General features: G+C 42.3%; 4 protein-coding genes across 7 annotated transcripts; 3 read left to right on the top strand and 1 right to left on the bottom strand.

Annotated features, from left to right (window-relative positions):
* Positions 1–522: 522 nt before the first annotated feature.
* Positions 523–6,541, bottom strand: LOC4336087 (uncharacterized). The gene is made up of 7 exons (XM_015778057.3): positions 6,320–6,541; positions 4,762–4,898; positions 3,771–3,811; positions 3,069–3,667; positions 2,488–2,568; positions 1,959–2,021; positions 523–1,026 (listed from the first exon to the last, which is right to left on the bottom strand). The coding sequence occupies exons 1-7, from the start codon at positions 6,380–6,382 to the stop codon at positions 970–972; spliced, it is 1,041 nt and encodes a 346-aa protein (XP_015633543.1). The 5' UTR covers positions 6,383–6,541; the 3' UTR covers positions 523–969.
* Positions 6,542–7,255: 714 nt separating this feature from the next.
* On the top strand, positions 7,256–9,343 carry LOC9266478 (MEIOTIC F-BOX protein MOF-like). The gene is made up of 3 exons (XM_015778611.3): positions 7,256–8,312; positions 8,607–8,762; positions 8,854–9,343. The coding sequence occupies exons 1-3, from the start codon at positions 7,281–7,283 to the stop codon at positions 9,091–9,093; spliced, it is 1,428 nt and encodes a 475-aa protein (XP_015634097.1). The 5' UTR covers positions 7,256–7,280; the 3' UTR covers positions 9,094–9,343.
* A 4,254-nt stretch (positions 9,344–13,597) lies between these two features.
* Positions 13,598–15,572, top strand: LOC107275581 (MEIOTIC F-BOX protein MOF). Its single transcript, XM_015779367.2, has 3 exons — positions 13,598–14,587; positions 14,978–15,133; positions 15,254–15,572. Exons 1-3 carry the CDS (start codon positions 13,598–13,600, stop codon positions 15,428–15,430), a joined length of 1,323 nt encoding a protein of 440 aa, XP_015634853.2. The 3' UTR covers positions 15,431–15,572.
* Positions 15,573–17,384: 1,812 nt separating this feature from the next.
* On the top strand, positions 17,385–23,565 carry LOC4336085 (CRM-domain containing factor CFM2, chloroplastic). Of its 4 annotated transcripts, none has more exons than XM_066310028.1 (14): positions 17,385–18,116; positions 18,655–19,348; positions 19,443–19,573; positions 20,111–20,428; positions 20,534–20,687; positions 21,357–21,649; positions 21,735–21,794; positions 21,893–21,994; positions 22,085–22,207; positions 22,309–22,407; positions 22,478–22,525; positions 22,598–22,691; positions 22,764–22,894; positions 22,977–23,565. In XM_066310028.1, the coding sequence occupies exons 1-14, from the start codon at positions 17,502–17,504 to the stop codon at positions 23,169–23,171; spliced, it is 3,057 nt and encodes a 1,018-aa protein (XP_066166125.1). In that variant the 5' UTR covers positions 17,385–17,501; the 3' UTR covers positions 23,172–23,565. The 4 variants fall into 4 exon arrangements, with proteins under 4 accessions (XP_066166125.1, XP_015633556.1, XP_015633555.1 ...); XM_015778070.3 differs by having other exon boundaries at positions 21,875–21,994; XM_015778069.3 differs by having other exon boundaries at positions 22,478–22,691; positions 22,977–23,508.
* Positions 23,566–23,892: the final 327 nt, after the last annotated feature.

Here is a 23,892-nt window from a genome sequence, read left to right as displayed (position 1 = left end):
TGCAAGGCCGGTACTTGTCGGGTGGGAGCTTTTGGTTGCGTTGTTGATCGGCTGACAACGAAGGCCAGGTAGCGCCGTTAAAGAGCCGAAGCATGAAGCATCCTATCCTGATGATTAATTCGGCAGGGACAGGAAGCATCTGGGTGCTGCAGCAATAGTAGATCCCACTCCTTTCTTGTTATAATCTGGATTAGCAGTAATTAGGTACGATGTTCATGGTCGCCTCGAGGGAACAGTTGGCGTAAATGCGCAATAATTTGCCAAATTAGGACCGAGCTTAAGGTATAGTACTCCGTACTAATTTGCTCGTACTGAACGCCCATTAGAGCTGGTGGCTCCCAATTGACAGATGTGCACGGGGTTTGGCCTATGTATATAAACGAGACACATGCAACCATCCGTCAGTGCATTTTTTTGTACAGTGACCAAAGATTATCATTCTACAGGAGAATTATACCATTATAGCTTCAGCACACAATTATAGACCATGACGGACTTACGCGTACAAACTAGCAACCGAGGTAAACAGGAAGGGTATTAACACCGAAAATACTTAACAAAAAACACAACGGTCTGTTTCGCATTCTGTACACAATCTTAACACTAGTATGTTCCAGTAAACTCAATTGCCAACGCTCCCAAGGTCATAAAGCATGGGATTTCGATTACAGGTCATCGATGTTCCCAATTCCCAAAGAGGAAGAAAAAACTGACTGGTTAGTGTAGCAAAGCTACATATCCATGTTTCAGATCCTGCTACACAAGGGGCAGGTCGTGAATAACAGGATTGGGATCATCAGCTGACAGATAAGATTATGCATGCCAAGAAAAGCGATGCGTTGATCTATCAGCAATGAAACGGATTGACTAGAGCACTAGACCATTGGGATATACAAGATCTGCAATGAAGCAGCTTACACCAATAAATTGTCATTGCCCACGAACGCCCCAAGTTCCTGAGCATGCTGTTCATCTACGCCGTTTTGAATAAGGTGCCACTGCCTGGAGAATCTTCTTTCTAGGACCCTGATCCATCAAATAATATTCCACGAGTCAAAATTACTGCAAATAACACTAGCATGTTTGAGATGCTGATAATCTCTGCTAGATGCTCTAGGTGAAAGGAGACCTCCCATTTCGTGGGGTTCAATTAATTAAGCATGCTAGCAGACTTCAGGAAAACACAGCATATAGTGCAACACATCCTTGCAATAGTAGTTAAATGAGATGGTGGACCTATAACATGGATTGTGTTACAACACATGTCTAAATACACAAACAGAATCATAGTTTTACAAATCAGGCTTGACATTAAAATGTTATACTTGCTGGCATGTGATGAGATGGCAAGTTGCTAGCACAAATATTAGGCAGCACTGCATGCCACAGCCCTGTGTAACCCATTATGTTCGAAAGTTGAGCAAACGTGACCAGCTTGAATGAATTGGATTCTTGGAGTGGAAACTTTTAGTGAGACACAATAATCTACTCTCATCGAGACAAGCTCTGGTAGGCTGGTGCACTAATCTGTTATGTACTAAATGAGTGATTGATATAGTTTGCAGGTCCTTTTGACTTGACGATTCAAACTAACTCTAATCACAGATTCACAGTCCATTATGCAGTATCCAGATAATAATTCAAACCAATGATAAGAACAATAGTACTTCAGTAACAAAATACTCAGAACTAGAACATTTCTACTCCCTCTATTTCATACTATAAGTCGTTCGACTTTTTTCTTAGTCAAAGCTCTTTAGGTTTGACCAAGTTTATAGAAAAAAAATACTAACATTTACAATACCAAATATGTTTGTTTTGTATTGAAAATGTTAATATATTTTTCTACAAAATTGATCAAACTTAAAGAATATTGACTAAGTCAAACGACTTATAATATGAAATGGAGAGAGTACATATATGTAAAGATGCTAGTATGAATAAAAAGTACATCTTACCATTGGTACCCCTATTTCCTTCAGGTCACTGTCTCCCATCTGACTCAATGCAGCCATATCCACCTGTGGGCAAACAAATAATAAACAATAAGGAAAGAAACATTGGCATCGCCAGTGAACACTCAAAAAACTTACTATTAGCTTGAACACATGCATAAGTACTCACTAAAACAGGCATATGCTTACTGGATATTGCATGACCTAAAAAAATGCTTATGGTGGTGACCCACATACACTTGGAACATGCAGCATGTAGTGAATAATTGTGTGCGTGAGTATAAACAAAGCTGCTAATGAATAGCTTACAGGAAAGAACACAAGAGCTTTTTTCAGAAAGTAGAAACCAAATAACCCGTAGCAAGCAAAAGGTCAAATACAAAAGGCATTCAAATACTAATACATGAGCCAGTAAGGTACTCCATGGTTAACAGAAATGATTATCCACAAAAAAGAACACCATAAATATAGCAATCATATTAGAACCATAATTAGGTTTAAGGTTGGAAATGAATCAGTAATGGTCAATCACCTCTTCAGCATGGAAGAGGAAGACATACTTCTCAAGTCCTAGTGAATTCAGCAACCCAGTAACTGTTAGCGGTACTTCTGGCTGCAAAATTGCATACAGCAATGTCAGAGAATTGCAAGAACAAATGATAGTTAAGAAAACACAAAATCAGAAACTCGCTAATAAAATTAGTAGAGCACCTCAGCTAGTTACAAGCATAACTAGTTGAGCTCTTATACGGATAACTAAAGTTATCATATCATATTGAATGGAAGCAGAGTGTTGTCCGTTGTCACAAATGGAAGTTGTACTGTATGATCTGTACCAGCAAGTAAATGCAAAAGATCATGCTTAAACAATGTGACTAAAGGTCTTCTGGTTCCAATGCAGTAGTAACAAACGACTACAAGATGAACCTTATTATTACAGATATATCTTTCTTAAGGTAACTTTTTATTCAATAATAAATATAAAACAGAACACATGGTTCAAAATAATTCCAAATGCCAAGAATAAATAATGAAACTAATTTAGCTAAGTTTTGCTTTTTACTCAGACTCATGACTAAATTAAATATACAAGAGGAAGTACAAAATACAAACCATCACAGGAGCTGTAGGCATCACTGTAGCAGATGAAGCAACTCCATTTGCTGGCTGAGTTGTATCAATAGAAATGGTAGACTTGCCAGCATAAGGTTGAGTTCTTAATGCATCAGGAGCGTCTCTAGTGATGAGACCTGAAGTCCTTGAGGTACCAGCAGATCTAATGGGTGGCATGGAACGAATATGATCATATGTTCTTGAGGGAGACATATCTCTGCGAGCACTTTTAAGTTTTTCAGGGGACCTGTGCCTCAAATTACCAGACCACGAGGAATAAGCTTCTCTTGAAGAGTCCAACTTCAACAGATCATCCATGCTTCTTGCAGAAGGAATTCGACTAGGAAGAGCAGATGTCCTTGGCTCAGGGAGCCTCTCTCTCATGCCATATCTTGACCTTAATTCTGGAATTTTATCTCTTCCGTCATATCTAGACCTTGATTCTGGAACATGTCCTCTTGCATCATACCTCCGTATATTCTTAGGTTTCCTGGAAAGCTTTTCACGGAGATCCACTCCATTCTGTTCTGCACCACCATTGCTAGACAAGCCTTTCTTCATAAGCTTCAATCTCAAATCATCCCTACCGACCTGGCAATCTTTATGTGGTATATTGGTATGCACAAAATATCATTGTCAAACAGGGGTCATTTACATTTTAGTGGATAAGCAAGAAAACGAAGTGTTCATCATCACCCGTACCATTATCTCCATGCTGCAAACCATTGGTTTCTATCTGTCGTCTGAAAAGTGAGTAAAAAATTTCTGGCATGAGAAAGTAAAATATCTAAGCAATTGATTAGGATTGAAACAATCATATCTATCGGAATGCAAGGGAGATAACGAAACTAACATGATATATCTAATTATATCATCTTGTAAATGGTATAGTAAGCAATTACTTTCTAAGGAACACAGAATAACATAACAGACCAAAGCTATCAAATAAAGCATAATTGTTATTGACTTATAAATGTAGGAACACTTGTTGAGCAAAATAAAAAAAGCTTGTGCATGTCCGCATGTCTAGACTCTAGATCAGCTAACACGAATGAGAGAGCAAATGGTACCGCAATCAACAAACAGAAAACTGCTCTGCTATTAAGTATCAAGTACAAACATAAATGAAAGTAAACCGCTCAATACTCCATACAATATTAGAGTGTTATTAACAAATTTGATAAATTATTGATCCAACAGTTGTAATTCAAATATACATGCTAAATGATCAACTGGTCGAACTTAATTAACCAATGACATGTTTAGTAACACATATCTGATCCATGACACATAATAGGGGGTGCATAACAATCAAAGGACACTCAACATGCACAAAACAATACTCGTAGTTTGCTATAGTTTCTGCAATACTATTCACAGCCCCTGTTATCTAGTTAGTATGTGGTGGTAGTCAGGCCCACATGTCATTGGTGGCAATCGAAACAACATTTTCCTCTTATTCTCTCCTCCAGTGACAAAACAGACCCCACCACCACATTGGATCATACTAGCACACCATTTCAGTCAAAACAACAATCAAATAGGGTGGAAGAGCATATTTCAACTGGTTCTCAGGGTTGAGGGGCAGATTTTAGTGATTTTCTAGCTGAGGGATGAAAAATAGATGGAGCCAAGAGTTGTCGGGCAAGAAAGGCTTTTCCCACAATTAACTTTGTAGGTCCAAGACAGATACCTTTTGTTACGCTGCTGGCCATCATACGACTCAGAACCAACCATATTATTTCCTAGTCTGTCCCTCACAGATCGTTTTCTTCCTAAGTGCACACCATCATCATTATCAATGTCAGATACAGCTCGCCTTTTGACAACCTGAAACAAACAAAAGTTAGATGAAGAAGCTGAAACTGAATAACTGATGGACTTCAAAAAGGGCAAAAACAAATGAGCAACACAAGGCATGCGTATCAAGCCTGCTACATTAACAATTTCACATCATAGAATAGCTTGAAAACAGGAATGAATTAGAGCATGTTTTGATCCTCCACTCATAGCCAGGCTAAGATAGGCTAACCCGTTTGATCTCTCGCTCAAAGAAGCAAGTCTGCTTGTTTGGTTCAAACACCTTACTGCTTGCCAGCACAATCTCCGGACGGTTGTAGCACTTCTTTGACTGCATGCACACCACAGGATGGGCACACTGTGTTGTTTCATGGGAGAGCTGAATTGGCTTTTGACGGTTGGCAAGGATATGCTGGCAGTTATTGGCCACTTTGCCTGGCAAAGCAAGATTAGTTTGCATCTACCAAACAGCTGTCCTTGCCAAGCAAGGCTAGTTTCGCTCTTGCCTAGGATCCAAACACCCCCCTTAACCCACCAAGTTCAGGATATCTACAAACTTTCTATAGTTTCAAAGGATCAATATAAACATAAGGAATAGGTAGCCTAAGCTATTCAGATAAGAATGGTAAAAATGCAAACTGAAATGAGATTATGTTTACATGCGTTCTAGTGAATTATCATCAACAGCATATAAGTTTTGGATTCAGAGTATGCAATAACGGATAATCATAATCAATATAGCCAACAGGGTAGAACAGAATAGGGCATACTATTAAGCAAAAGTTACAAGAAAACATCTGCTGAGCCTTTCTAATTTCTTGTCCTCTCTTTTTATTTTCAGTCATTCAAGTATGTTTCATTTCATAGATGTGTATATTAGCAACGTAATCACATCAAAATCCACATTGGCGCGCACTCATCATCCCATCCAACTATGCACCCATCACAACAATTACTATCCCTGGACTAAATAGCTACTCTAACTGCAATAGATCGAGAGACTCCTCTCCTAAACTAAAACTCATAAATTTCAGATTGGATTATCCATACACCTCATGTTTGTTCACGCTTTTCACCTATAGAATTATCAACTTTTTTTTCCAACACATCTAGCGATACCTTCCGCACATTGTGAAATCGTAATCTCAAAAAACAGCACCTGATTTTAGACTTCAACAATCAATCAACACAGAGCAGAACTGCATCCAGCGTCCTATCCTCGATCTACGGCACCAAACACCTTAATCGAAGCAAATATCAGCGAACCATTGCGACTATCGATTCCCCACATATGCCACAGCTACATTTACTAAAAAGCGAAGCAAAGCGGTCGCACCTCGATTCCATCGATGGGATCATTCGGATTTCGTCGCTAATCGAATCCACGACCGGGGCATCAAAACGCAGTATATTAATTAGAGAGAATCGGATCCGACGTGACGTCTTCTCACCTGACCGCTGCGGCCGAGGGTGATGGTGACCTGGTGCCTGGATGACGACGCCGAGGAGGCCATCGCCGCCACCCGCCGGTGAGAGGGACGACGACGGCGGCGCTGCTGGGAGGGAGGAGCGGGAGGCGGCGCGGCGCGTGGAGGAGAGGCGCCGGTTAGGGTTTCGGGGGGAATGGATTGCGAATTGGCGATTGGCCGATTGGAGGCGTGGAGTTTACCGGCGCTCGAGACGGGAGGGGGAGGGACTCGCTTTGGTGGCGGAGAGTTTTTTTTTTTCCCTTTTCTTTTGATCTCTTTTGGATTTTGGGCCTATTTCACTCGATTTTCAAATTTTTTTCGTTCATTTTATGGTCTCTTTTTGCGATTTTTTTCTCGTCTTCAAAATATACAGTGCTGTTTTTTATTTTCAAAATCAGGGGGTCTTAAGCAATGACAACGAGATTGGGGGTTCCATCGAGTGAATATGGTTAAGAATCCAAATCCTGAAATTGATTTATCCAGGGAAACTGTCGTGACAAATTTCGTCTTTTTTATGCCCTGGTCTTAGCTTACGTATGTTTTTACAGTATAATCTCTCTGATAAAAAGTTACTCCTATTTGACATTCAGAAACAAAAATGGGTTAAACTTTTTAAATTCTATCAATCAGTTTTATATATTAAAATAGATTTGTAGTGGTTTTTTTTATCAAAAGCATAAACTATTTATATGGCCAAAGCAATAAAACTTTTGTCTGGTTGCAGTATCATTGAAAGTCGCTAACGTGTTAGACTGACAGGTGGGGCCAGACCAAACCCCGTGTAAAGCGTATAAACGCGAACTGGCATGCATTCGCCGCCTCCCGCGAGTCCTACGCGAAGTCGGACTCCGATTCTCAATAGGAGACGCGTGTGATTACAAATAAAAAGCCCGGCCCATTTGAGCCAGGCTCTCCCCCAAACACGAAACGATAGCGCGACGCGATGCGACGCGAGCGCGACGCGACGCAAATCCCGGAGAACCCTATGGAGGGGATCCCCCAGACCGCCGCCGCGGCGGCGGCGGCGGCGGCGGCGGAGGCATCTGAGCCCCCGCGGAAGCGCGCCCGCGTCGACGGCGGCGGCGGCGGCGCAGGGGAGGAGGAGGAGGACCGGCTGAGCGATCTGCCGGACTGCCTCCTGGAGGACATCCTGGCGCATCTCGGGTCCCGCCAGGCCGTGCAGACGAGCGTGCTGTCGCGGCGGTGGCGGAACCTCTGGCGCGGCGTGCGGGTCGTGGTCATCGACGTGGGGTCGTTCCGCCTCCCGGGCGCCGACGGCGACCCGCCGCGGTTCCGCCTGGATCGCATCGAGGACTTCGCGGACGGCGTCCTGTCGCCGTCGCTCCACCCGGGCGCCGCGCGGGAGCTGGACGCGCTCCGGATGCGCCTGGACGAGGACGCGGTGACCACCAACTTCCAGAGGTGGATCCGCCGCGCCCTCTGGCGCCGCCCCGCCACCGTCGACCTCTACTACCTCCCCCGCCGCTCCTTCAGCTGGCCGCCCGCCGTGCCCCTGACCCCGGTCACCGCCGTCAGCCGCCTCAAGACCCTGCGCATCTTCGGGCTCCGCCCGACGGTCGTCTTCGGCGCCGACGAGTTCCCGGCCCTCGAGGACCTGCACATCGAGAGGTGCTCGTACGCGCACGGCACCATCGCCTCGCCCACGCTCAAGCGGCTCGCCCTCGTCTCCCCAATCAACGGCTGCTTCGTCCGCGAGCAGCGCCTCACGGCTCCAGGCCTCACCTCGCTGCGCCTCGTCCTCCCGTACAGCCGGGAGGAAGGGGTTAGGGTGATCACCGACGCGCCGCTCACATCGCTCGTCGACGCGTCGATCACCATAGTTGACACCGATCCTGGGGATCCGCGGAACCGACGGGTGAACCAATTCAAGGTTGACTTCTTGGTTGCCATCAGCAACCTGCTTGGCCGCCTCACCAGCGTCAGAAATCTCGACCTGACTGGGCTCAATGCAACGGTTCGTTCTCTCCGACCTTTCTCTGCAAAGTATATCACAGTATAATCCTTCATTTGGCACAACAAATACATACCTGGAAACATAACAAATTTAATTTTACAGTTAAGTATTACTAATTATTTCGCCGATTGCTAAGTCTCTCTTCAATGGCAAAAACTTCTGTTCACCCATAACAGGAGAGTAGCATGAAAACTGCTGCTCATTACTCTGAAGTTTGAAACTGCAGCCTAATCTTGTATACTCTGTCTATGTAGCTGAAAGCCTGAAATTATCTCCTGGTTTCATATGTTTCAGGCACTGCTGGATAATAAATCCCAGGAATTCCCGATGTTCCCCTACTTGACAACCTTGCTCCTCAACGAGTGTGACATTGGATACAAGTACCACGTGTTGAGGAGCATCCTTCAGAACGCCCCAAATCTGGAGCAGCTTAGACTACACAATTGCAAGGTATCATTTGGCGAAGTTAAGCATATGGTTCATTTAGCTCTTATACCGTCATGGTTCGGCATCTGATGTGAAACCAACCCTTGTACAACAGTTTGTAGGTAAATCGAGGAGGAAGGCTGGGCAAACCCAGTCGAAGGAGAAAACTTCAAAATGCTCTAGCTCAACATTGTCTTCCGCGTGCAGCAGTTTGAAGTCAGTGGAAATCAAGCACCCGCGCGGTGAACCTTCTCATGATCTTTTACATGAATTTCTGAAGGAAATACCACACAATCAATGGAGGAAGAGATCAATTGATGAGGAGACAATATCAATCGAGCTCAATAGAAAGTAGAACAAAAGAATTGCAATATAGGAGGCATGCTTTTATTTTTCATATGGAACAGTTTGACCAAATTGGTCTAACTAGTTAGTATATAATAAAATCATATGTAGATGTTACACCATTATGTAATTGCATTGTCAAATGTCAAGCCATGTTTGAATGTTGGAGGACATGCTTTGTTGCTACTGCACATTGTAACACCTTGTGAATTGAATATCATCGATAACAGGGCTTATTAAGGTGTTGGTGCCATGATCTATCTTACATGTGTTTACTCTCTGCATCTTTGCTACCTTAAGAGGGGGATTTGTTGACCCTAGGGATGAAAACGGATCAAATACGGTCGGAAACTAGCTCTATCATATTCGTTTTCATTTTTTTTCTCTCGGAATCAGAATCGGAAACCCAGATACAAAAACGGAATCAAATATTATCGAATATAGATATGGAGCGAATATGAATCGAAACGAATACGGTGACGAATAATTATTGAAATATCAAGACCCCTCAAAGTAAGCTTCTTAAATCGAGGAAGAGATGTAGCCATTAGTTTTCAAAAACAAAACATCAACATTTTCAAATTTTATCTCTATTTGTAAGGGCAGGGGGAGATAGAAAATGTTGTGTTTACTTTCCATACAAATTTATGTTATCATGAAACAAATAAATTAATGTGTATCACTGAAATTTTCGCAGGCACATTAAAATTTTGAAAAATGGTTGAATGTTTTAAATTTTGGGTTGAACATTTCAATTAGAGTTGAGAGTTTCGAAATTGAATTAAACGTTCTAGAATTTGAGTTGAATTTTTTAAATCTGAGTTAAGAGTTTTGAATTCGAACTAAAACTTTTCAATTTTTGAATTAAAAGTTTTTAAAATTTTCAGAATTGAATTGAAAGTTTTTGGAAATTTGAGTGGTTATTTTTCAGAATTGAATATTTCCATTTGTTTGTATGTGAATTGCTATTCCTTGTTATTTTTTCATATGGTTTGTTTTTGTTCCACCTAAGTAGAGAAAAGAAAAACATGTTTTTGCATAAGAACACCATATATCTGATGGGAAATAACGGACAGTATCCGACCACTATCCAATTCCGACGTATATCACCTATATCATATTCATTTTCATTTCTGAAAAAAAACCGAATTCGTTTCCGATTTCGAAAATTTCCAGATATATGCGACCGAAACTATCCGAATCCAAAAAGAGGTCCGGTCGGACGGAAACTATCCGAATCACTTTCAACCCTAGTTGACCCCGCCTAAACTCCATGAATCAGTTGGGCTTTCCTCACTCCACTGAACATTTTTTGAAGACCCATATTTTTATTAGAAATAGTGGTTGGAAACAAGTATATGGGTGAGGGAGAATTCACACCCAGTTAGAAAAAAAAAACATATCATGACAAATAGGGGTGGGCAAATTTTGACTAAATGACTGATCGAATATTTTGGTTAGATATTCGACAAAACATTTTTCCCCCACCCATGCTTCATGGAACCCTTTCTTTTGGCTGCTGGGAGTATTTGAAAGGAGCGAAATAATCTAGTTTTTAATGGAGTCCAACCTTAGGTCCTTGCATGGAAGAGAAATCTGAAAGCTAATTTGAGTCAACATTTACCTAGACTCAAGGAAATGTATATGACTTTAGTGCAATCGTGGATTTATCTTTTGTAATGTTGCCCTTTCTCCTTCTTATTTGTAAATTTTCTTAAAAGTTAATATATTTATTGTGCTTTCTTCATTAAAAAAAGGCCAATAACAACATGTATACCTTAGCCCAGCCCAACACCGAGGAAAATCCAAACCAATCCCCACCCCCTCCCCCTTCCCAACACCCACACTCGAGTTGGTACTCCCCCTTTGCAATAACCTAGTCGACTCCTTGTCACATGCCTTCCTTCCCTCAATATACACAAGGTGGATCGAGAGATCGGCGATGGAGATCCAAATCGACTATATTGTGGATGTCAACATTGTGTGCCCTAACCGATGCCCTCTCCTCCCTTGGGGCGACGAGAGTGGATTGAGGGACTAGTGAGAGAGAGCTAGAGTTGGCATGAGCACGGCTTGTCCTAGCGGCTAGCGCGGATGTCAATGGTAAGTGTTGGCCCCGCGCGCTCTCCGCCCCTCATGGACGAACGTGACACTGCCATATTCTACCTTTTTTTATGATTTCTTTGATTTTTTTCCATCGTTTAAATTTGTTGATGATTATAGTAATGAGACCAAACCGAAATACCTAAACCTAATATCTCTGTCTTCATTATTTTTGCAATGTATTTCGATCTCCACTTTTAGATTACCAGATTTTTCACATAAAAAAATGAGAGACCAAACCTCAATCCGACTGAATGCCCATCAACAAATAGTGTGATGATAAAGACTGACAAACTCATGTTTAAGTTCACATTGCATATTCTTCTAAAACGAGCTTCGTGTGCTAGCTTGTCTTCTATCCCAAGCCACACCTCAAGTGAGATTGTGGTGTTAGTTGCGAGATCCGGAGATCATGAGAAGTAGCCGAGAAAATCTACAAAGCTTCTAGCTAGCTATTAGTTTGTTTATGAAAACTGTATCTAATGGGACTCGAAATCTGGAGTAGAGATTATGGTAGCAACTATAGCCATGAGAAGCTCACCCCAACACAAGAAATGCAAACCCCATTGTTAGTACGTTACACATGCTACCTCTATTGATGAACGAAGATTCCTATGCACTATCGATTATTTGTATTATTTCTTTCTACCACGGAAAAATAGTTTTTGAATTAATTGTTTGGCCTCAACTTTTTCCAAAATGTTAAGGCTTATGAAAGTGATGGAATAATCCTTAGGCTCACGTTGACTACTTGGCTCTTAGTTATGTTGAAGATGAACACTGAACACTGCTCTATGTGAGGGAATATTTGGTTTAGTGTTAAAAGCATACATGTAAATGTATTTTCAATAGGAATTTAGTGAGATTGAGGATTTGTTGGTAATATCCATCTCTTTTGAGTTAAGAGGATGCGCTCGTGGGTGTGTGATAGTTTAGAGTTTGGTTGTGAGTAGTGGGGTGTGTGCATGTGCAACATTGATTTAATCGAAAATAATAAGCATTACAAATTTTAACGTCACCACATTTTAAGTGAGGCAAAGAGGCATGCTCTAAGCCTCCAGCTAGCACAATCCTCAATGGTATCTATATATGCTACTGTAAAGGGGGAGCGTATCCTATGTACACAGGCCCTCACGTGTATACACCGTGTACACCAACTAAAAATTATCACAAAAAATTCTAGGAAAATTCATACATGTACTTTCAATAGTATTACATCTACGTGCAAAGTCGCATCTTCAAATTCATTCTACATAGAGAATAACAAAAAAGATAAAATTCTGACAAAATTGTAACCTTAAAACTGTCAGATTTTTTGTTTTTTTTTGTTATGGCTAAAATATAATGAATTTGACGTTAAGATTTTAACCCTAGGTGTAATACAATTGAAAGTATGTGTATGATTTTTTCTAGATTTTTTGGTGACATTTTTTAGTTGGTGTGCACGTGTGTACACGTGAGGGCCTGTGTGCATATGATATGTTGCCCTGTAAAGGAGAATCGTTCTCCGCTTCACTTTCCCGGGGCCACATGTATGCGAAAAATCAGTGAGGAAATAGATCTTGCACCCCCATCTCCTCTTAAGAAAACAAAATATTTTTTTTCTAGAAAACCGGCCATCAGGAAAAATATATATAAAAAAGTCCGAATAAAAACCAAAACGCTCGGTTTTATTTTTATCCCATGGGATATGGGTAATTTGCTACTACATCCATCTTATATTATTCTACCCTTCAAACTTGTCCCACAATATAACAGATATTGATGTTGTGGTGCACTGTACTATTTATCACATCAACCAACTATAATTTAACTTTCTTCATATCTTATCCCCAACTACAACTCACCCACAACAAACTCTCACTTAACAGGGGCATTATAGTCCTTTTATTCTTAATCTTTCAAAAAGAAGGAATAATCCTAGTATTATAGAATGAATGCAATACTATTTGTAAATATAAACTCGACGGTATGAAACCAATTTTTCTTTGTTTAGATGGGCTCAAATATTGGTCATCAACGCAAAACAAAAAATTGTAATTAACATATGATTAATTAAATATTAATTATTAAAACTTAGAAATTTTATTTATTTGATTTTTTTAATAAATAATTTCTATGTAGAATTGTTTTAGTAAAAATACACACCGTTTAACAGTTTGAAAATCGAGAAAACAGACAAGTTGAAACGGAGTTTAGAGCGCACCCTCAGTTTAATTTCCTGGTATGGGCCAGGATTTTGCATCCGTTTCACTTTCACACACGGTATCTTCCCCCGGCGACGGAATCCACCTATTACTCCAGTCCAGATTGAGAACGCGCGCGGCCCACGGCCGTCGCGCTTAAACCCGGACAAGGTGGCGAGTCCTAGTAGTAGAAGTATTTACGGAGCGGCGCGACGCGATCTCCCAATGGCGTCGGCGGCGGCGGCGGCGGCGTCCGACGAGCCCCCGCGCAAGCGCGCCCGAAGCGCCGGCGCGGAGGACCGGCTGAGCGAGCTGCCGGACTGCCTCCTGCACGACATCCTCGCGCTGGTCGGGTCCCGGCAGGCAGTGCGGACGAGCGTCCTGTCGCGGCGGTGGCGGGGCCTGTGGCGCTCGGCGCCGCGCGTCGACATCGACCAGCGGGAGTTCCGCCGCGCGTGCGGGGGCGAGGAGGGAGAGCCGGTGGTGGACTGCGACGGCTTCGAGGACTTCGCCGACGGCATACTGTCGCCGACGCTCCTGGGCGGCACCGGCACGCCGCCGCTGGACGCGTTCCGGCTGCACCTGCTCTACGAGGGGAGGTTCATCACCTTCGGGAGGTGGGTCCGCCGCGCGCTCACGCGCCGCCCCGCGTCGGTCGACATCCACGTCGAGTACGGCGGCACGGTCGACTGGCCGCCGGCGCTCACCCTCGGCGACGGCGCCGGCACCGGCCGCCTCAAGCGGCTGCACCTCTTCGGCGTGCACCTGGGCTTCATCTCCGGCGACGGGGGGCGGCTCGCCGAGCTCCTCCCGGTCCTCGAGGACCTGCGCATGGAGAGCTGCACGTTCGGGCACGAGCCATCATCACCCACCACCACCATCGCCATCCCCACGCTCAGGAGCCTCGCCCTCGCCGTCGTGCCCCGCCGCACCGCGAGGCCCTACGCGCTGACCGTCGCGTCTCCCCGCGTCGCCTCCCTGCGCCTCTTCCTCCCGTTCAGCCGCACGCGCGCGGCCGCGGTGCGCGTCGCCCCCGCGGAGGAGGGCGAGGCGCTCGCGTCGCTCGTCACCGCGTCGATCACTGTCCTCGAGACGGACCAAGAGTTGAATCGGCGCATGAACAAACACAAGCTCGACTTCCTGGCATCCACCCGCAACATGCTCGACCGATTCCCCAATGTCAGAAACCTAGATTTGTCAGGGTTCCCCACAATTGTGCGTAACTGCGTATCCCCCATTGCTCTCTCTCTATTTGAATCTTTCAACAGTTCAGAGCACACGTCGTTTGCTTTTATTTTTTTTTTAATTTCTAGTTTATAAGTATTTTCAACACAAAACAAGCATATTATTAAAATATATTTAATGTTAGATTTAATAAAACTAATTTAATATTTTATACTCTATGTTGCTAAACTTTTTTTAAGAAATTTGGTCAAAATTAACATAGTTTGATTAGGAAAAAAAATCAAATAACTTATAATATAAAACGGATGGTGCATTTAAGATTGCCATCATTCACTGCAGTTTGCAGCGCATGGGTCCGAGGGACAGAAATTCAGTAACCTGCGTATAACTGCAAATGATTTACTGGTTCTTTTGTTTCAGGCACTGCTAGACAAGGCATCCCAAGAATTCCCAACGCTCCCTAGCTTGACAACCTTGCTTCTCAGCGAATGCGATGTTGGAGCCAACTGCTACGTGCTGAAGAGCGTCCTCCGGAACGCCCCAAACTTGGAGCATCTTAGATTGCACCGTTGCAAGGTAATATGAACCATCTGCGTCGTATCAATATCACATACGCATTGTCAGAGTTTCAAACACGATACGTTTGAATTCTTGTGCCTTTGGTGTTTAGCCTCTGAAATTGGATCACTAGTGCAGTTCTTAGGTACGCCGAAGAGGAAGCGGGGAAACTCCAGGTCGAAGGGGAAATCTTCTTCCACATGCCTTGACTCGCTATCTTCCAAGTGCAAGAGCTTGCAGTCAGTGGAGATCAAGTTTCGGCCAATTGATAATGCTCGTCACCACGACCTTGTAGGGTTATTGAAAGAATGTTAGGTGAAACAAAACGTCAGCACTGCAAGAAATCGATCAGCGAAGGCACGGTAACTATATTAATACCTATTACATAGAACATCTCTTGCATGACTGCAAAGGAAGCATTCTCATGAAGCCACAGCATCAGTGATTTGTTATATATTCTAGCCCTTCTGTCACACTCGAGAGTGTCTATTACATGCATATGATGTAATTAATCATAAACTCTTTTTACTGACAAACTGAAGAGATTAGTACACCAAAGTCAATTAGAATCTTGCATTGCTCCTTCACTGGGGAATTTCGCAATATAGATGTTGGCAGATGCTAACAAGGAGGGGGGGGGGGGGGGGACTTTTGATGTCATCCTTTCAACTCTGTTGACTTAGTCTACTACTACATCTGGCAGCTTAAAGAAAGTGAAAAATGTTTCTGTTGGCAGAAAAATGACTCTTTGTAAGAGCTTCACCGCAACATGGTTTGTCCCTCACCACGATTAGTTTTGCAAGTGTTGTAATTTTAATTTTCAGATTTACAAGTTTTTATTTGAAATATTTCAATCAGTGTTAAGATCTTTCCAATTAAAGAACCTCAGGTTTCAATTCAAATGTTTTGTTTGAGTTCATTGAGGATGGTTCAAAGCTTAGAGCGCCTGTTGAAGGGCATTGCCTATCACCGTTTCCCGTCCTGCACACCCTTTGCGTCTACGATGGTGTGACAACAGAAAAGGTTTGCACGAAGAGTCAGTCAGGTTCTTTCGACACCAAGGTGATCCTAGCAATTCCTATGCTCTTGTAAGAACATAGTTAAATTCTTTCAGGATGAATGTAGAACGAATAAACGGAGCTAGATTTTTTTTTAAGGAATGAGTGGAGTGCTTACATTTCTCGGGACAAATATAGAACATTAGAGATAAAAATTACATGAAGAGTTGCGGTCATAGAGCTCCTTATGCGTCATAGCTTATTGTTTTAATGTTTTAAGTTAAGGCAACGTTTGGCTAATGGGAAAGGGCCGAAAATGATTTCCCACCCATCAAAAAACATCTTTAAATCCTAACTGTTCATTCTCACTCTTTCATTTAATCATAACCCTACATTCATTTCCAATCTCAATCCCACCTTCCATTTTCCATTATCCAAACACACCAAGGTTGATGCGATAACCATGTGTCCACGTTAACATTATTGTTCTTAATAAAACAAGACAATACATTGTCCACCGCTATATAGTTAGTATTTAATAAGTCCAGAGTTCAAGACAAAGAAATGTATCATCAGACTTTCCATGCTTCCTATTACTCACCCCGTTCTATTTTAAGCACAATCATAAGTTTCCGTGTCGAACTTTGATCGTTTGTCTTATTTGAAATTTTTTTATGGTTAATATTTTATTATTATTAAATGATAAAACATGAACAATACTTTATTTGTGACTTATGTTTTTTTATTTTTTTTCTAAAAAAAATAAATAAGATAGACGATTAAAGTTGAACACGGAAACTCATTACTGCGCTTAAAATGAGACGAATGCAGTAGAATCTTAAGAGGGATTACGATGACTTGCTTAAGGGATATTTGTTCTAGGCTATTGATGGCTCAAGCCCGAATTGCTTTAAGCTTCTGTACCAGTTACGACTGCCTACATGATATTTGTGTGTACAATGTATTAACGAAACTGTAATATATATATATATATATATATATATATATATATATATATATATATATATATATATATATATATATATATATATATATATATATATATATATATATATATATATATATATATATATATATATATATATATATATATATATATATATATCTCATTGATAAATATCTAATCCAATAATAAAAATATTTTGACATAAAAAAACTGGCAACTCACTATAGCAGTATCCCCTACACTTGGCGGCATCAGTCAGCAGCACGAATCTTAGAGCACCACACATTCTCCTTCGTCTACCTCCGTCCGCCCAACGCCTTATCCTCTACTACTACGAGCTCTGCTAGTTAAACCCCGACTTCTCCCTCCCACCACGCGCCTCCCGCGCTCGCGCTACTACCCTCACCTCCCCCACACCCAAATGCTCCTCCTCTTCCTCCCCCACCCTTCCCCACCTCTCCTCCCCCCCGCCGCCTCGAGAACCCGACCCCCGCCGCGCCTCCTCCTCCCTCCCATCCACGCCTCCCCCTCGCCGGAGCTCCTCGCCAAGTCGGCTCTCCGCCGCATCTCCGACAAGCTCCGCAGCCTCGGCTACCTCGAGGCCGACCACCCGGAGGCGGCCCCCGGTCCGGCGGCGCCGGAGGCGGGCGCCGGCGCGTCCCCCGGCGAGATATTCGTTCCCACGCCGGCCCAGCTCCCGCGCCACCGCGTCGGCTCCACCCTAGACCCGAGCTGGGCCACGGGCGATGGGGAGGGGGCCGCCGCGTCTCGCCGCAGGAGGCGCGGCGGGAGGGATAGTAGCGCCGCGGCGTCGGCGCCGCCGTCCGCCGCGGAGCTGGCGCTGCCGAGGGACGAGCTGCGGCGGCTTCAGGGGGCCGGGATTCGGCTGCGGAACAGGCTCAAGGTCGGGAAGGCCGGGGTGACGGAGGGGATCGTGAACGGGATACACGAGCGGTGGCGCAACGCGGAGCTCGTGAAGATCAGGTGCGACGACGTCTCCGCCATGAACATGAAGCGCACGCACGAGATTCTCGAGGTGAGCGCTGCCCCGCGCATATGATAATCGAGTCCAGCGTAGGTTTGTAGCTGTGCGCCTGTGCCTCGCCTAGTAAGTAAAACGTTCAGAAAATTTGGATGCCGGAAGGCATCGGAGTGCTACTATATGTTGAAATTGCACAGAGTATTAGTTGTATGTTAATTCTGAATTTCATCGCACAATGTGACAGGGTAAGATGCTGAGTATAGTAATATAGTGCTAGCATATGATTGTGCCCACTTCGGAAGTCCCTGTTAGCATGGAAATGGCAGCATGTTTATTCAAAAGGGATACAACTTTGAAGTGATCAAGGATTCAAGATAGGGATATTTTATTTTTAATTGTTTGAAATGAATCCATTTAGCAGTGTACTGGCATGCACATAATCATTCCTTCTTCGAAGCATTTTATTATACCAAATTCCAAGGCATTTCTTGGATTTTCTCTTAAAGTAATCTATCTCAATTTTTGTTTTAGGGCATTTCTATCTCAACGCTTTTCAGTTTGCAATTGACATGCTCAATGTGTTTTTTTATAGAGAAAAACTGGAGGCTTAGTCATTTGGAGATCTGGAAGCACCATCATATTATATAGAGGAACTGACTATAAGTATCCTTACTTCCATGATAGAGAAATGAAGAATGACATGGATGAGTCATCAGAGCATACAAGTTCTGATGACGAGGACGCGGATCTTGCTATAATAGCTTCCGAACAAAGTGGCAGTGAAGAGGATTCTGATAATCCTGCAGAACATGGTAGCAATCATACTGAGGAGGGCGATGATCTTACTAGACGGTTTGGTGTTGATGCGCTTGAGGGAAATTTAGACATTGGATCTGCAGAGCAAAGCATTAACAGTGCTACAAAAGATCAGCAAGCAATATTACATACAAGCACTAATGTGTCTCGTCCTAGCGAGATCAGTGGTCGAGCTCGGTCAACCTTAGTTGCTGGTGTTGGTTCTCCAAATAAGTTTCGGTTACAATTACCTGGGGAGGTCAAACTCGCAGAGGAAGCTGACAAATTATTGGATGGGTTGGGTCCACGGTTTTCTGATTGGTGGGGGTATGACCCTCTTCCAGTGGATGCTGATTTGTTGCCAGCAATTGTTCCTGGATACCGTAGGCCTTTTCGTCTGCTTCCTTCAGGAGTACCACCGAGGTTAACTGATAGAGAAATGACAATCCTTAGGAGACTAGCTCGTCCCCTACCCTACCATTACGCACTTGGTAATTTCTAGTTATTTGTCTTGTATAATATCTTTCATGGCTTTGACTTTGATAAGGACCACTGTTATTTACTTTCGTGGTGTCATTTATCTAGGACGAAGTAGTAACCTTCAAGGGTTGGCTGCATCTATGATCAAACTATGGGAAAGATGTGAGGTAGCAAAGGTTGCAATTAAGAGAGGTGCAGAGAACATTGATAGTGATCTCATTTCTGAGAAACTGAAGGTAGGTTGGTAAAGAACCCAGCTATGAGGAATTAATTGTAGATATGTAATTATTCATAGCATTTGACATTTCTCGAGCATTCTTGCGATAAAACATTGATGACATTACAGATTTATCTTTCACGTGTCATCGAATTTTGAAATGTAAATCATTTGCCTGTATTCCTAATTTCCTATCATAATTGAAGTTGAACCATAGCAGCCCAGAATTTTTACATGTTGAATCAAAATCACTTCTTTTTATGATATATGTTCCCTCATACTCATGCATATTTTACATGCAGTATGAAGGCACTTAACAATAGATTCATATTTTTTATGTGTCGCCTTGATTTATGTGGCACCAAATATTAGGAAAATACACTTTAGTATCTCTTTCTGATGTGAACCATTTCAGCACAGGCTCCAGGCCTTCAACCTATTATATCCTAAACTTTCCATTATGAGAAATTATCATTACAATCATCAGTTTCAAAAGAAAATCAGAGAGGAGGGGGGGGGGGGGTTATGTTCCACCATGACATTCTTAATCTTGCAGGGCTTGACAGGTGGGACCCTTTTATCAAGGGATAATGAGTCAATTGTATTCTACAGAGGGAAAGATTTCCTGCCCACAGCTGTCTCTCTTGCAATAGAAAAGCGTAGAAAGTATGGCAATTCTACAATCAGTAACCCTAAGCTTAATTTTGACAAAAGCACACCGCAAAATTCTTCTAAACTGAAGATGGCTACTGATGTCTCACTAGATGGGCATGAATGCTATGAAAAGAAGCATAAAGATGAAACTGCAGTTTCAGATAATAGAGCAGAATCTCTTAATGTGTTTGCCCAGAATGTTGAGGCCAGATTATCTCAGGTTTGCTTTTCTTTTCTAGTAGTGCCATCTCTTGATAATTTTGATTTGGTAGTTTGAAAAGAAAAACACTTGAAATAGTTAAATTCATATAGAAATATTGTTCAGGCAATTGCAGAGAAAGAGAAGACTGAAAAGCTTATTGAAGAGCTAGAAATGTCGTCTGAGCCTTCTAGAGCTGAAACTAGAGAGGTTATCTCAGAAGAGGAGAGGTACATGTTGAGGAAAGTTGGTTTAAAGATGAAATCATTCTTATTGCTAGGTTAGTATTCTCCTCAACCTTGTATTGTGCAGCATGCATCTGTTCAGAAGTCAAAATGCTACCTAATTTGACTACCAAATTAGTTATAGGAAAGTAGATTACCAGACAGTGTTCTCCTTGGTGACCCCTAGGCATTCGGTGTCCGCTCCGCCTAGGTCAGCAAGCTGATTTTTCCCGCCTAGGAAGCAGTTAGGCACTAGGTCCCACCTATGGCCGTGCCATGTGCCTACTGCCTAGCACCAAGGGAAACACTTCTATCAGACTGTAATATTACCACTTCTAGAGTTTTCATCTGTTTAGCTCATACCAAGTGGCATTTTAATCCTTGTAAATCCTTTTTGTGGAGACAGTGTGAGTATTATGTGGTTTTTTGTTACTTTGGGAGTGCACATATTTGAATTAGTTCGGTCATCTGTTGTGATTCATCGCATAACCTCCTTTTGTACCATTCTATACCTGTACATGATTTGACTATTATTGCCTTTCCAAGCAGTAGCATCCGCAGCCCTAAGGTCAATAAACAAAAAGAGAGCGCGACATACCCATGGACTCTATACAAACTGTTCTTTCTGTGATTTCTGCACGATATTGATACCTCATTCGCTTGTATCTTACTGTTTTTTATTATTTCTTTAATTCAACATCCTTTTTTTTTTCTATTGATTGCAGGAAGGAGAGGAGTTTTTGATGGAACTGTTGAAAATATGCACCTTCACTGGAAGTACCGAGAACTTGTCAAAATTATATGTAAAGAACACAACATTAAAGATGTTGAATATGCTGCTCGAACTCTAGAGGCTGAGAGTGGTGGTATATTGGTGGCAGTGGAAAGAGTGAGCAAAGCACATGCAATTATAATATATCGGGGAAAGAACTATCAGAGGCCATCAACTCTCAGGCCAAAATCTTTGTTAAATAAAAAGGATGCTTTGAAGCGTTCTGTGGAGTATCAGCGTTATAAGGTGAAACTGAAACCTATTAGCTTGCTGTGGTTCACTTGTGGAGTTATTTTTTAGATCTCAAATTAATATTCCTTGTTTATTTTAGTCCCTGAAGCTTCATGTGCTTAATCTTTCAAAGAATATAGACTACTTGAAGGATCAGATGGTGAGTTTTTTGTTCAATGCTGAGCCTTTTCCATTCGTTTTGTTGTAAATGCTATTATTAATTTACTGATGATGCTTCAGTTTTTTAAACAAATGGAGGTTCAACCTGTTACTCCAACTAATGGAATGAACTCAGGCCACCACAACCAAGGCATTCTTGATCTCAATGTTAATTCTGGAACATTAGTGGACAAAAAAGAAGTAAATTTTATTATCTTAACTGAAGTTCCATTATGGCTCAATATATTCAATCATGTCTGATTATCTGTTTATTAAATATATATGGTCAAGGAAGTGTCTGAAGTTCTTCCTGAGTGTGCCAAGTCAGTGGTTGTAGAGTGTTCTTCAGGTGAAAGTGAAACAGAGGGAACCTCAGTTTTAACCAAATCTGGAGTTCCCTTGGATGTTATGCAGGTTGCTGGTCCTCCCATTCCTTTACGAAAATTCTTGTGTGTTTTGATTCTTCGCAACAATTTTGTGGTGGACTAATGGTTCATTGCACATTGTATTTGCAGAACAAGTTGTTATGTTTCAGCAAGCATACAGATGATCTGTCTGAAACTACAAGTTCCTGTCTGACTGAGAGTACAAGTACTTCATCTGAGAGTACACACGTGAGTTTATTGTTGATTTTTCCCAGTGCATGGCAATTATTTTCTGCTGATGCTGATGATTTGACTGCAGCAAAGTCCACTTAGTTCTTCTGTGATGCACAATTCAGATAGTCACAGAGTAAGTGGCTCAAAATTTGTAGGAACCCTTACACCTGTACACGAGCTGAAATTGGATGAGAAATCTTCTCAGTTGCCTTCCGCAGCTGCTCCACTTTCAAACCGAGAAAGGCTCATGCTAAGGAAGCAAGCTCTGAAAATGAAGAAACGGCCAGTACTCGCTGTTGGTAAGTCTTTGTCCCCAATACAGTTTACACCAGATTTCAATTAATATGCTGAGCATCCGATTCCTTTCATAGGGAGGAACAATGTCATCACAGGAGTCGCAAAAGCAATAAAAACACACTTCAAGAAGCATCCTCTTGCTATTGTGAATATCAAGAACCGAGCAGACGGAACTCCAATTCAGCAGTTGATTTCAGAACTAGAGGTTTGTATAGTCTATAACAGGGAGTAGTTCACCCCAAAAATACTGAATCAATCTGAAATTCTATATTGTTCAATGGAATCAGGAAGCAACTGGATCGGTTCTAGTGTCGCGGGAGCCCAACAAAGTGATTTTGTACAGGGGTTGGGGAGCAGATGTGGCCCAGAATAGCTTAAGTGGAAATAATAGTACAGAACAAGTTGAAAAGGAGGTGATATCACCTCAGCTCCTGGAAGCCGTCAGATTAGAATGTGGATTACACCCTGGTGAATCAGAGTAGATGGATCTCTAGATCCTGTAGATGGATTATCTTCATCGAATTGCAGTTGGTGAAGTTGTGCTCGCGCCTTCAATGTCCAGATTGCGTTTTCCCTCGTCGTTTCTGACCACAGTTTTCTGGTTGGCCTCCTCTTGACACAGCCCGTTGACGCGCTGTTCAAATTGGAATGTAGACACGAACATTGTTTTATCTGTAGTGTCTCCTTGTCACCTTCCTTTGTAAATCTAAAACATCTGAAAGGCCTAACTGGATAAATATTCCTGCAACCTAAAATGGGATGTCAGTGTCCGGCAAACACTAGTGATGTTATGCCGGAATCTGGCAAAAAGTTGTGAAAGCGTGATGTACCCTGGAACCAGAAGAAACCCGTGTGACGGGGCAAAACCTTTTGGTAGCATCAGTTGTCACTGTTTGAAAAAAAAAGGGCTTCTCGAGCAGGTACAATAGCATACTATTAGACAGCTATAAATATATTTTAATGAGATAAAAGATGAAAGAAAAGAGCAGTGGGCTATAGATATGTAGTCAGCAGTAACACGGACTTCAAGACGTAACATGTGTATTATAGGTGAGACCATATATTAATATTATAGTAAGTAACTATTATATGAATTGGCTATTAGATCGGCTATAAATAAATTAGAGCAGTAGTGAGCTACACTATTAAACTTGCTCTAGCAGGTAAGCATGATGCGACAAAAAGCTACGGGATTTGTTTCAG

Source organism: Oryza sativa, chromosome 4 (assembly GCF_034140825.1).
Source record: "Oryza sativa Japonica Group chromosome 4, ASM3414082v1".
NCBI classification, from domain to species: domain Eukaryota; kingdom Viridiplantae; phylum Streptophyta; class Magnoliopsida; order Poales; family Poaceae; genus Oryza; species Oryza sativa.
This window is presented reverse-complemented; position numbering and strand designations above follow the sequence as displayed.

Excerpts from the sequence above, each read along its gene's own strand:
- LOC4336087 (XM_015778057.3), bottom strand. The coding sequence starts at position 6,382 with ATGGCCTCCTCGGCGTCGTCATCCAGGCACCAGGTCACCATCACCCTC. Across the intron at positions 3,668-3,770 it reads TTTGCAGCATGGAGATAATG|ATTGCCAGGTCGGTAGGGAT; the intron begins GTACGGGTGATG and ends TACCACATAAAG. Across the intron at positions 1,027-1,958 it reads AGGAAATAGGGGTACCAATG|GGTCCTAGAAAGAAGATTCT; the intron begins GTAAGATGTACT and ends TTGATGGATCAG.
- LOC9266478 (XM_015778611.3), top strand. The coding sequence starts at position 7,281 with ATGCGACGCGAGCGCGACGCGACGCAAATCCCGGAGAACCCTATGGAG. Across the intron at positions 8,313-8,606 it reads TGACTGGGCTCAATGCAACG|GCACTGCTGGATAATAAATC; the intron begins GTTCGTTCTCTC and ends CATATGTTTCAG. Across the intron at positions 8,763-8,853 it reads TTAGACTACACAATTGCAAG|TTTGTAGGTAAATCGAGGAG; the intron begins GTATCATTTGGC and ends CTTGTACAACAG.
- LOC107275581 (XM_015779367.2), top strand. The coding sequence starts at position 13,598 with ATGGCGTCGGCGGCGGCGGCGGCGGCGTCCGACGAGCCCCCGCGCAAG. Across the intron at positions 14,588-14,977 it reads TGTCAGGGTTCCCCACAATT|GCACTGCTAGACAAGGCATC; the intron begins GTGCGTAACTGC and ends CTTTTGTTTCAG. Across the intron at positions 15,134-15,253 it reads TTAGATTGCACCGTTGCAAG|TTCTTAGGTACGCCGAAGAG; the intron begins GTAATATGAACC and ends TCACTAGTGCAG.
- LOC4336085 (XM_015778068.3), top strand. The coding sequence starts at position 17,502 with ATGCTCCTCCTCTTCCTCCCCCACCCTTCCCCACCTCTCCTCCCCCCC. Across the intron at positions 21,650-21,734 it reads TGGAGTATCAGCGTTATAAG|TCCCTGAAGCTTCATGTGCT; the intron begins GTGAAACTGAAA and ends TGTTTATTTTAG. Across the intron at positions 22,692-22,763 it reads ACGGCCAGTACTCGCTGTTG|GGAGGAACAATGTCATCACA; the intron begins GTAAGTCTTTGT and ends TTCCTTTCATAG.